Raw genomic sequence first — 12384 nt, 5'->3', positions numbered from 1 at the left:
CCCTACGCTTGCTCCACTGAACTCCACGACAAAAGAAAAGTAGCCATTTATCTAGACAAGACAGTGTGCGCTAAATGTGTGCACTTCACTCACAATACAGTGTGATGTCACAATATACAACAAATGCTAAACTCAAAACAAACAAACCTAACACATGTAGATGTTTGGGTATTACCTAACCACCTTTGTGATGGATACGGCCGTCACAACTTCCTTCCTTTAACTAACTATCAGAAATAAAGCTGCTTTGACCACAGCGCCCTTTGACATGAGTGCACCTTTTCTTCTGGGGTTGCACACTTCATTTTTAAATATGTACTTTTAAAGTATATATATATTTATATGAGAAAATGAAAACTTTGAAACCAAGTTTAAACAGCAGCACAGCAGGCCAGTGATCAGCACTGTGGCCTCACAGTGAAGAGGTTCCTGGTTCAAACCCCAGCAGGGACTTTCTGGCGGGAGTTCATGTTCACACTGTGTCTGCAGGAGGTTACCATGGTTTCCTCTCTGAGAGGAACATTTCCATTTCCCTCAAAGACGATGCCTGCCTTTTAGTGTCAAACATGTACACAACTACACAACACAATCACGTCTGATTTCAAACAGGTGAGGTTGTACTGAAAATAATTCTACCAAACGAGGCAACGTCGACCGTTTAAAGGTGAAATATAAAGTTAAATTCAAAATTAGTCAAAAACGGTCAAATGTACCCCAGACTCCTGAGGGTTCTTCTTTTTATGTGTGTAGTGTTTTTGTGCTCTATGAGCTACTGACACCATCTACCTATCCATCCATCTGTCTTTCATGATGGAGACAAGAGACAGCAGAGCAGTTGAGCAGTGAGATCATAGTAAAAAAGAGAGGTGAAGAAGGACAGTCAGTTTACCAGTCTGCAGCTCTTGTCACACAACTGAAGAACAAGCTGACAGCATGACTAGTCAGGTTTATCAGTTATACAAAGAACTGGCAGCAATCATGTAATCAGATGACTGCTTTTTGTAATCATTGGTTGATTTTAAAAACCTGACATCATATTTTAATTAGTGGATGAAGTCTAAACTGTCAATTAATGGAGACGTATCCCTCAATGTTTCAAGATGCTGACGTAGCCTCTGATGAACCCAGCTGACCCGTGTACCGATGCATGATTAAACTAAAGTAAAAAATACATGTTTATTCAAATAAATGTTTGATTCTCTGTGAAGAAAACATTTTTGAAGAGAATTTTCTGCTGCAACAGGAACAAAGGTGGAAATATATCTTCTCACACTAACTTCACCACACTGTTTCTGTTTTTTCTTCTTTCCTCATTTCCTGTGAATGAACTCATGACCACAATGAAAAAACAACATTTTATCATAATCTGCAGGAAAGTATTACTTCCACACTGAAATAAAGAAATGCTTTACATCGCTGAAGATCAGCGTTTTGATCTGAGCTTTAGTTTTCTCATGTTTGATAAACTGTAAATAAAATACACCTACACACACACATACGCGCACACACACACACACACACACACACACACACACACACACACACACACACACACACACACACACACACACACACACACACACACACACACACACACACACACACACACACACACACACACACACACACACACACACACACACACACACACACACACACATATACACACACACACACACACACACACACACACACACACACACACACACACACAAGCAACTTGACCCTGAAATGATCAGATCTTTTTAAACAGGGACACTGAAATTAAAAGATACTGAATAATTTGTTCTCAAATATTTTAGTCACGTCCACAAATTGTTGTTTGGAAGGGACTCGAGCAATAAAATACACACATTACCCTGCAATTATTAGTGCATTGTGTATCTTAGATGACAAATATTAAACAAAACAAGGCTACTTATTCTGTGGAAGGTTTCTAGAGGTGTACTATTGGATGATATTTTTAATCATCTACACTTACTGACATTTTTTCATGCACATAAAACTGTTCTTTCATGGCAAAGGCAAGCCAAGTTTATTTGTATAGCACAATTCAAGAAAAAGGTGATTCAAAGTGTTTTAAAGAGACATCAAAACATCCCATGTTGGAAATAAAAAGCATGATAGACAGATATAGGGTTTTAAAAAAGAAATGGTCAGTACAAAGCAGTAAATAAAATGTTTAATAGTTGGCTTTTTCATTTCAAATGTGACGATATAGTTTTAACTCCAAAGTTAGTTGTGTAGTGGAGAAGGTCTGCACTGCACAAACGCCCACCTAACACCAGTCTAACTTCCAGTTTGAGGCAATGCAGAAGTAAATACAAGTTGCAGTTCCTCGCCTCGCCTCCGGGGACTCGATCCAGAAACAGGTCAATCTCCTTTTGCTCTAAAATTAAAAAGTCAACTTCACAGCAGAAATAAACATATGCACGATCTGCTTCAAAAGATGTTTTTGGTGTTGTTTGATTTCACTTACTTGAAAACAATGAGAGGGAGGATTTTCTTTGTACCATTTTAAATGAAGTTATACACTAAGATACGTATTTGTAATATCAAATCTTTTGATAATCACTTTTGATAATCGCAGTCGGCTCAACCATTAGCTAGATCAGGGATATCCTGGTCCTCGATGGCCACTGTCCTGCATGTTTCAGATGTTTCCTGCTTCATCACAACTATGATACAAATGATCATGCAGACCTTGGTGACATGATGACCATTAATTAGAGTCAGGTATACTGATGCATTACAACATCTAAAACATTTGTTCTCAACCCTGGTCATCCAGTACCCCTGAGTAAAGTATCAGAAACAAGTAGAGAGGTGTCAGAAGTGCTTCCTCCCTCTCTCATTTCATCAATCTATTTCTGTTTAGCTCGTCCTCCTTCACTTCCTGTGGTTGAAGTCATGGTTACACGTAAAAAGAAGAGTTTCCCCAGAACTTACAGAGAAGTACATCGTTCCTGCATCAAACTGATGAGATACTTTACATTATTGAAGCTCAGTTTTGTGATATAAACTTGATGAAGAGCAGATTTTCTGTTGGTGGAGGTCGTGGATTAACAACACTCATCATGCTGCGTTGATATCAGTGAGTACGATACAGTGACAAAGAAAAAGAACTGTCTTTATTGATACTTCAGTTATTCTATTAAGATGTGTTTTTTTGTTTATTCCACATATTTGACTTTAACAATGATATTCAGCAGCCTTAATAAATGTATTTCTTTAATTGAAATTATTTGTAAAACTTCCATCTACTACAAACTTTGTCTCAGGAAACTTTATAGAGAAAGTAAACAAGTTAAATTCAAATAAAATTAAATCTTTAATTGAAATTAAAGCACAGTATAAACAAATTCAGTCTGATTATATTATCTTTTGTTATATTAAAATATAATCAAGTTTTATACAGTCCAGTTCGGCATCGTATTCAACTGAGATGAATATAATACCAATTTATTATAAAAATGTCTGACAAGAGGAACAGAGGAAGTCCTTTTAAAGAAGAAGAGACCTCCAGAACCAGATCAGGGAGGATCCATCTGCCTCCACTAGTTCAGGTAGAAGAAGTATTGAACTGTCAGACAGCATGTGTCAGTATCATGGTCACATTTGTACCAGGAGTCTGTTTCTCTGCTGCTTTGCTAATCCATTTTAGATATAAAGTCATGGATGGCAGAGAACTTTCTACAGCTCAACCAGGACAAAACAGAAGTTTTAATTATTGGTCCTGAAGCCAAGAGAGATAAACGTTTACCAAAACTACAAGTTTTTAAACCATCACACTGTGTAAAGATCCTGGGTGTTATTTTTGACTCTGAGCTTAATTTTATTCCTCATATCAAAAACACAACAAAAATAGTTTTTTATCACCATAAGAACATAGCCAGAGTCCGCCCATTTCTCTCTCTCTCTCTCTCTGATGCATGCTTTTATTTCCAGTCGTATTGATTATTGTAATGCCCTGCTTTCTGGTCTTCCTAAAAAGAGCATTTCTAGTCTCCAATTACTACAAAACTCAGCTGCACGTGTGCTGATGAAGAGCAGAAGGCGGGCTCACCTTACACCAGTTTTAGAATCGCTGCATTGTCTCCCTGTGCGCTTTAGGATCGATTTTAAGGTTCTCTTATTAGTTTTTAAATCTCTTAACGGTCTCGGGCGTTCTTATCTGTCTGATCTGCTTTTACCCTGTAAACCCTGGCGGACCCTGAGATCCTCCGGCACCGGCCTTTTAATCATTCCCAAAGTTAGAACCATAACCCACGGTGAGGCATCATTTCATCACTACGGCCCACGTCTGTGGAATAACCTGCCGGAGAACCTCAGAGACTGTTGATGCTTTTAAAAGCAGGCTCAAGACTCCCCTTTTTAAATTGGCTTTTAGCTGATTCCTTTTAGTCTATCTCATATACCCTTGTTTTAAACTAGCTGTTCTTGTTGTTTTAACCCAAGTTTTATGGTTTTAAGTTTTTCTCATGTTTGTTTTAGCAGGTCTTGCTTTCTATACCTACTTTTAGGATTTTGTGTTATACTTTTAAACTCTTTTAGTGTGTATTTTAACCTCATAGCCTATGTTATCCTGCTTTCTTGTAGCTTTCAGCTCCAGTGTTTCCTCATGGGGAGCCTCCATGCTGGGAGTGACTCTGGCCTGCAGGGTGTCGTCCTGGGGGTGGTTCTGTCCTGGATGGTTGTGGAGCTCTGCACCACGGCTTCACCGCTGTGGTGTGGACTCCTCTATCTGTCCGGGCCGGGATGGTCTCTGTGGAGGAAACCCTTGTGGTTGCAGGTTATGAGACCTCCTGGCGTGGACGGCTCCCTGATACCGTTTCCTCACCTGGATCCTCAGAGCTCAGCCATGTACTAGTGTGAGCCTGTCTGTGTGTGTGGGGAGGGGGGGTCATTATTAAGTTTTATGTAAAGCGCTTTGTGTTGCATTTTTTATTTGTGTGAAAAGCGCTATACAAATAAAGTTTGATTTGATTTGATCAACAAATATTCACTGTTAATGTCAAACATGAAGATTCTGTAAACACAAATATTAGTTTTTATTTTTCAGTCCACTGATGAACACATGAATTTAAAGTTCGACATTTATTCATTATTTGAAGTAATTCCTAAACTGCTGCGTCTCAAAACTGTTGCATCGTCTTTGCACAAGAAATTTAATTTGTCAGAGTTTAACCAAAACAGTTGAATTTCCCTCACCAACAGAGCAAAAGGAAATATTCACATGACAGAGAATCTAACAATATCTAGTCTACGTTTCCAACAGAGAACGTGTCCACATGTCAAAGTGAGGTGTGGTCAAAGTGTGTTTAGTTGTGTCTTAAAGGAAGGAAGCAAAGACAGAAATAGAAGTTAGAATAAATGTTACGTTCAGTATTTACAGGACACATGATGCAGCATTGGTTTTCTAACAGTTTTTTCTTGTTCTTTGTTTGTGTTTAACTGTTTTCTCTTTCCACCAAGAATTAGTGGTGACTGAGATCTGATGAAGAAGATGGGGCACACTTTGTTCTCTGAGTTATTCTGTGAGTATGTCATGATGATGTTTTCTGCTTAGATCATACAAACAGAGGAAACATGTTAACAGAGAGAAGTGTAAGACTCATTTGTAGACGTGTTGAGAGCTGGAAAAAGGAAACTCTTGGTTTTTATCAACATGCAGTAGTTGCTTTCTAGACAGTTTTTGGTAGAAACTTCATTCAGATTCTAGACGACTGTTTATGGTTTTATATTAGCTATTCACCAGCAGTTGTACATCTTACTTTCTTATGTTGTACATCAAACAGTAGCAGCTGCAATCTTATATTGATTTTGAGAGTTATATAAGTGTATTCATCTCTGTAATTCCCACCTTCACTGCAGTGCTGTGTTCTCTCCTCTACACCGGACGAGCTCAAGGTGATGCTTTTTACACTTTTTTCTTTATTGTTGGATTAATCTCAACCTGCTACATCACTGTCAGACACATCCTTTGTCACTTTGTTTGGTTTTATATCTACCAGATGGTTTCAGTGCACGTACCTGAACAGAGAGATGATAAAAGTTTATAAAAGTGTTGTACGTTACAGATTATATGTTTGTGTTGTTCTAGATGCTGTTCTGACTATTGAACCCAGTTGGTCGACTTATTTTGTTGGAGAGTTTGTTACCTTCATATGTGACATGAGGGAAGGAAGAAACGATGACTGGGAATATAAAATCATCAGGGATGGTCGGGATCTTGATTCTTACGATACACACCAATCCTACAAATTATATTCTCTGCAAACCTCTTACACTGGTGAATATCAGTGTCGTGGTCGACGTAGATCCTCAGATGTAACAAAGGACAGTAATATTGTCTCTTTAACTGTATCAGGTAAGTCCTCAGTTTCATCAGCATGAATACGTTTATTATGATTATCATGTTTGAGTCCTGCTCATATATTCATATTACTTTTGGTTTTATCAATTACAGATTTAAATGTATTTTCACATCTGTAAGTTAGTTATTTTGGAAAAACCTGAAACATCAAACGTTGAGCAGGATCTCGGAATTTTTTTTAAATGAGTCAAATAAAGAAGTGAATTAAATAAATTATTGATCTTTGTATCAATAGCAAAATTAAATCATGATTCTAAAAGCGGTGCATTGAGGTTATAAAATCATTAATACAAATAAAACCTCATAGTTTATGTTTTCTGGTTTTAATGAACATATTTTTGTTGTTAATAACAATATAAACTTTATGTTTTGAGGTGTTCAGTCCTCACAAATGTTCTCAGCTGTCAAACGCAGCTAAAGTCTTTTCACATTTTAAACTTGTGCATTTTTGTCATATTTTGATTGTAACAAAGAAAAAAAAAGAAAAATTAAAATAATTTACCTCATATTTTACTTTAATGCTTATAATTATCATGTTTATGTTTTTAATAATAGCAAATCAACCCAAACCCAGACTGGTTCAAGTCTCAAAAACCACACCAGTAGGAAGAAATGTGACTCTGAGCTGCTCTGTGGAGAACTCTGCTGGATGGAAATACGTCTGGTTCAGACGAACCTCGAACACAAATGAAGTTCAAGTCAGAACAAATGATGTAAATGGATTTATCAGAGTTTCACAAGGAGGCATCTACAGGTGCATAGGATCAAGAGGAGAACCAACCTTCTACACTGATATCAGTGATGAATTAATCTGTGTGATAACCTGTAAGTTCTTTAAGTTTGTTTAGATATGAATATTTTCACAAAGAGTGAAAATGTAACCTTTATTTTCTTGATTTCTTGTTTCTTTATGTGGAAACAGTTACAAACAAGGTTGTTGTGATGCGACAACCCAACTGGCCTCAGATATTCAGAGGTGAGACGATCACTCTGACATGTGAGGTTCAGGGAGGTGAAACCACTGAGTGGGAGTATGGATGGAGAAGATCTGGTTCACTTACACAATGGAGATATGAGAAAACATGGACTTTCACTGCTTCTGAGTCCAGCAGTGGAGACTACACATGTAAGAGCAGACGCAGAGACGACCCGTATTCTTCAACAGAGACGAGTGAAGCCTTCAGATTGTTGCTATCAGGTAAATCATGTTTGTGAATGTTTGGTCCAACGTATAAATTGTATAAAGATGTTATTTTTCATATCCCTGACGGTTGACACTAAAGGAGGCAGAAACTGTAACATATTTTTAATCATTTTGATGTTTCAAGTGTTTAGAAAACAAACTTAAATCAAACTTTTAGGCTCAACAAGAAGTGATTTTTTTTCGAATGACGGGTAACTTTGAAAGACGTCAGTTCTCACCAGCAAAGATGTTCAATCAAGACAATAAGGGTGTTTAATGTATCCAACAAATTACTGATCACAACTTAATACTTTGTTGTATAAAAAAAAAATATATAAAGTTTAAAAATAAAGATCTTGACATGGTATTTGAAAGGATTTTTCCAAGTTCTTAAAAATACATTTTTTTAAACAAATAATAATTCATTTTGTTCATTTTATTATCTGTGTGCTGCCATATTTTTGGTTTGTGAAATCCTGGTGATTTGTCAACTTTGTCCTCCAGTCTCCTGCACTTCCCATCTTCCTATCGAGTTATGTATTCACGAACGACATGTTTAAGTCTTAGATGGATAATTCAATCCTTCTTTTTCCCTCAATGGTAATAATTACATTGACTTATACAGCAATCGTACATGTAATTTTTTTTTTTTTTTCAAAAGTTCATCGAGTTAGCGGAACATCAGAGTGGTTCTCGATTGAGAGAGGAGTGAGACAAGGCTGTATTGTATCACCAGCTTTATTTAACATCTATTCGGAAAACATCATGAGGGAATCCACGGAAAACACAAGCACCGGAATAAAGATTGGAGGAAGACTGATTAAGACCCTGAGATACGCAGACGACACAACACTGCTATGCGAAAGCAAAAAAGACCTCATGGAACTACTGACCCACGTGCAACATCTGAGCGAAGAAAAAGGGCTACTCCTGAACACGAAGAAGACCAAGATCATGGTGATGGACAAGAACCGGACAGATTTCAGCAATTTCACGCTCAATGGAGAAGAACTGGAAGAGGTGAAGAGCTTCGTCTATTTAGGATCCACCATCACAACGGAAGCTAACTGCATGGCAGAAATCAGTAGAAGACTGTGCATGGCCCGGAGCACAGTGGAGAAGCTTACACCAATATGGAAGAGCCAAGAAGTCAGCAAAAGCCTAAAACTGCGCATAGTCAGGGCCACAGCTTTCGCAGTTGCCACTTATGGCAGTGAATCTTGGTCTTTCTCAAAGAAAGCAACAAAGAAAATCGAAGCCTTTGAAATGTGGACATACCGACGCCTGCTGCGTGTGTCATGGAGGGAGCACAAGACCAACGACTGGGTTCTAGAACAACTAAGAACAAACCCAATGCTGATGAAGCAGATAAGGAGGAGAAAGATGAAGCACTTCGGCCACACCATCAGACATGACAGCCTGGAGAAAACCATCATGCAGGGCATCACGGCAGGGAAGAGATCCAGAGGGAGACCGGCAAGAACCTGGGAAGTTGACCTTACCGAATGGACGGGAGAGAGCCTAGGGGCAGTTACAAGAATGGCCGAAAATCGGGATCTGTGGAATGCTTCCGTCGATGTCACAGCAGCTCAACCAAGAGCCACCTGACCCAGAGAGAGAGATCGAGTTAGCAGGTTATTAACAAAATCTTTATTTTATTTTTTTTTTTTCTCACCTGAAATGAGCTGGGATAGGCTCCAGCAGACCCCCGGGACCCTGAAAAGGATAAAGCGGGTATAGATAATGGATGGATGGATGGATGGATTTATTTTATTTTGGATGAAGAAGAAAATCTCCCTTGTTAACCGTGAATTTATGTCTCTGTTCATAGCAGCTGGTTTTAGGGGGCGGAGTCAGACACTCCATTCAACTCAACATGATTCTTACCAGAATATCTTATTTGTAATTGGTGTTAGAGCTTTCTGTTGTCATCTTCTAATGTACAGCAGGTGTCTTTCATTACAATTAAACAGACAAATCATCTTTATTCTCATCTCCATGACAGATGAACCAAAGGCTCAACTGAGAGCAGCTGTGACTCTGCACCCCAACTGGCCTCAGATATACAGAGGAGAGAAGATCACACTCCGATGTGAAATCCACGGAGGAGACACTGAGTGGGAGTATGAATGGACAACCAACAGCTCAAACAAACCACCTAATCTAAATGTATTCACTATTGATCCAGTTTCTTCATCAAACAATGGAACCTACAAGTGTAAAGGCAGAATGAAAAATAAACCAACAGATTGGAGTGATTCCTTCAGTTTGACAATTTTAGAAAGTGAGTGACATGTTATTCCACCAGTTGTGGTATAATGAGAACAGATTTTAACAGAGACAGAATAATGTTATCTTTGACGGATAGACGTTTCATATAAACTATCTTCAATAACAGCAAATGTCTCCAACAGCATCCAAACCTGTCCTCTCTATGTCTCCATCATGGCTGAGTCCTGGAGTCTCAGTGACTCTGAGCTGTGAGGTCAAACATCCGTCTGCAGGATGGAGCTTCTACTGGTATAAAGCTCTTCCTCAACTACCAAATCTGTCCTGCATCTATGAGCTGCTACCTGGTAGCACCAGTGGGACTGCACAGGACTCCTACATCATTGATGGACAGACACACACAGCAGGATATGCATGTAGAGCTGGACGAGGAGACCCAGTGATCTACACTCCTTACAGTCAGACTAAGATGGTCTGGTCTGCAGGTCAGTTTCTAGACTGGTTTATTGTTTTCCCTCTCTGTCAACACTGATGTTTTCTGCTGCTGTTTGAACTACAGACTGTCTTTTATTGGTTCTGGATGTTTAAGGTCCTGTAATGTTACAGATGTATAAATGATACATGAGGTCTGATCCTTCATGATGGTTTGTTTTTCAGATCCTCATCCTTCAGCGTCTCTCACAGTAAGTCCTGACAGAGTTCAACACTTCAGCTCTGACTCTGTCTCACTGACCTGTGAGGGAAACTCGACTGAGTGGAGAGTGAGAAGGTCGACTCTTAACAACTACACGACTACTTGTTCCTACTGGGGGACAATGATCAGATCAACATGTGTCATTAATAGACTGCAACACAGTAATACAGTGTTCTGGTGTGAGTCTGGATCAGCATTCAGCAACGCAGTCAACATCACTGGACAGAGTGAGTCTCATCACAGTTTTTCATCATTGAGACTTTATGACAAATTTATCATCAGTATCAAATGTTTAAGGTTGCTTGGATGTTCACTGATCAGTTTAAGGTGATTGATTAAAAAAACAAGAAAATGTTTTGCAAATACAAATGTACATTTAGTAGATCATTTGCTAAACCTTCCATAGAATTTCAAATCTTTAATCTTCAAGTCCTGTTTTAATTTGAAATCTGTAGAAATGTTAATGTCTCAAAAAGCAGAATAATTATTGTTCCTCATTTGTGGTTTAGAAAAACTGCTAAATATGTAACTGAATGTGCATTCAATAATATAAAAGATAATTCATTTATTTATTTTTATTTATTTATTCTTTATTTCATTCATTGATAAAATAAAACAATAAACAATTTAAATAATTTAAAGCATGACCTGAAACAAATCCTAATCAGAAGTTGAATGTTCATGTTTTCCAGATAATGACGGTATCATCCTGGTGAACCCCGTCCATCCTGTGACTGAAGGAGCTTCTGTTAGTCTGAGCTGCAGACTGAGAGGACAAAATCTACTTTCCAGTGTGTTTTTCTACCACAATGACAAACCTATCCCGAATGATGGCAGAGGGGAGCTGAATATCTCTGCAGTGTCACGGTCACACGAAGGTTTCTACAAGTGTGAACATTCAGGAAACGTTTCACCACAGAGTTGGATGGCAGTAAAATGTGAGTAAATGTTCAGTTGTTCTGTGGTTGCAGGTACAGAGGGATTATAAAAAACCTTTTATTTTTTCTTCTTTTTTTACAGCGGTGTCCAGAACAGAGAGTTCTTCATTTCTTTTTCTGGTTTGGTTGCTGGTTCCTGTAATTCTACTGAGTTTTCTTCTGCTGCTGTTGTGTCTCTACAAGAAGTCAAAAGGTGAGAACTTTTATTCTTTTAAATAACTTGATTTCACTTATAATTAAAAAAGCATGCGTTTATAGCTTTTTCTTTAATGTGCCTCCAGGTTAGGGTTAATTTTAGTTTTCAAATGCTGTCAGTCATAATTTATACGGATATATACTGATTTTATTATACAAACCTTTACTCTGGAAAAACACACAACTTAACTATCTGAAACATTTGTCTCATTTTCTAGATTCATGCTGCATCAGGTTGGTACATATCTATTTCATTTTATCCATAAATCATCGGTTCTTCTCTTTTCTGTGTTTATTTAACTGTGTTTATTGTGTTTTAGGTGGATCCAGTCAGACAGCAGCAGTCAGAACTCCACCACAAATCAACCAGTCAACCAGCCTGAAACTGTTGAATACGACTCTCTTCTCCACGGTCTGAAAATAAACTGTTTTGTTTTTTTTTTTGTTTTTTTCATTTGTGTTTTGTTTTGTGGTCATCAGAGAAAAAATATTATTCACAACCAAAAATATCCAGAGTTTATTCATGTAAAATTTTCACAAGGAACTTTTTAAATCAATTAAACTTGAACTACAATTAAAGAGACTTCAATAAATAAACATGTTTCTATTGCAGGTTCTGTTGATGTCTATGAGACCATCAGACCCTCTGGAGATACTGGAACTGGTACAGAACATCTTCCAAACATTTACTAAATTATACTTCATCTAACGTCAGGCTGTGTCCAAAATAACTTTTATACTGTAATTGACCAAATATTTCAGATGAACA

The 12384-nt window shown here is 37.9% G+C and overlaps 2 protein-coding genes across 5 annotated transcripts in view; both read left to right on the top strand.

The window, feature by feature from the left end:
- The first annotated feature begins 5473 nt into the window (after nucleotides 1-5473).
- Nucleotides 5474-7591, top strand: LOC133420473 (leukocyte immunoglobulin-like receptor subfamily A member 6). The gene is made up of 5 exons (XM_061710167.1): nucleotides 5474-5537; nucleotides 5875-5910; nucleotides 6104-6370; nucleotides 6932-7201; nucleotides 7299-7591. Exons 1-5 carry the CDS (start codon nucleotides 5498-5500, stop codon nucleotides 7589-7591), a joined length of 906 nt encoding a protein of 301 aa, XP_061566151.1. The 5' UTR covers nucleotides 5474-5497.
- Nucleotides 7592-9985: 2394 nt separating this feature from the next.
- LOC133420783 (uncharacterized) overlaps nucleotides 9986-12384 on the top strand; it is an 89255-nt gene continuing 86856 nt past the window's right edge. For all 4 annotated transcript variants that reach the window (XM_061710611.1, XM_061710610.1, XM_061710608.1 and 1 more), the window contains exons 1-7: nucleotides 9986-10273; nucleotides 10446-10709; nucleotides 11175-11420; nucleotides 11503-11613; nucleotides 11834-11849; nucleotides 11936-12027; nucleotides 12229-12279. In XM_061710611.1, coding sequence (XP_061566595.1) covers nucleotides 9994-10273; nucleotides 10446-10709; nucleotides 11175-11420; nucleotides 11503-11613; nucleotides 11834-11849; nucleotides 11936-12027; nucleotides 12229-12279 — 1060 coding nt within the window. In that variant the 5' untranslated portion in view covers nucleotides 9986-9993. The remainder of the gene's footprint in view (nucleotides 10274-10445; nucleotides 10710-11174; nucleotides 11421-11502; nucleotides 11614-11833; nucleotides 11850-11935; nucleotides 12028-12228; nucleotides 12280-12384) is intronic.

The sequence above is a fragment of the Cololabis saira genome, chromosome 20, assembly GCF_033807715.1.
Source record: "Cololabis saira isolate AMF1-May2022 chromosome 20, fColSai1.1, whole genome shotgun sequence".
NCBI classification, from domain to species: domain Eukaryota; kingdom Metazoa; phylum Chordata; class Actinopteri; order Beloniformes; family Belonidae; genus Cololabis; species Cololabis saira.
This window is presented reverse-complemented; position numbering and strand designations above follow the sequence as displayed.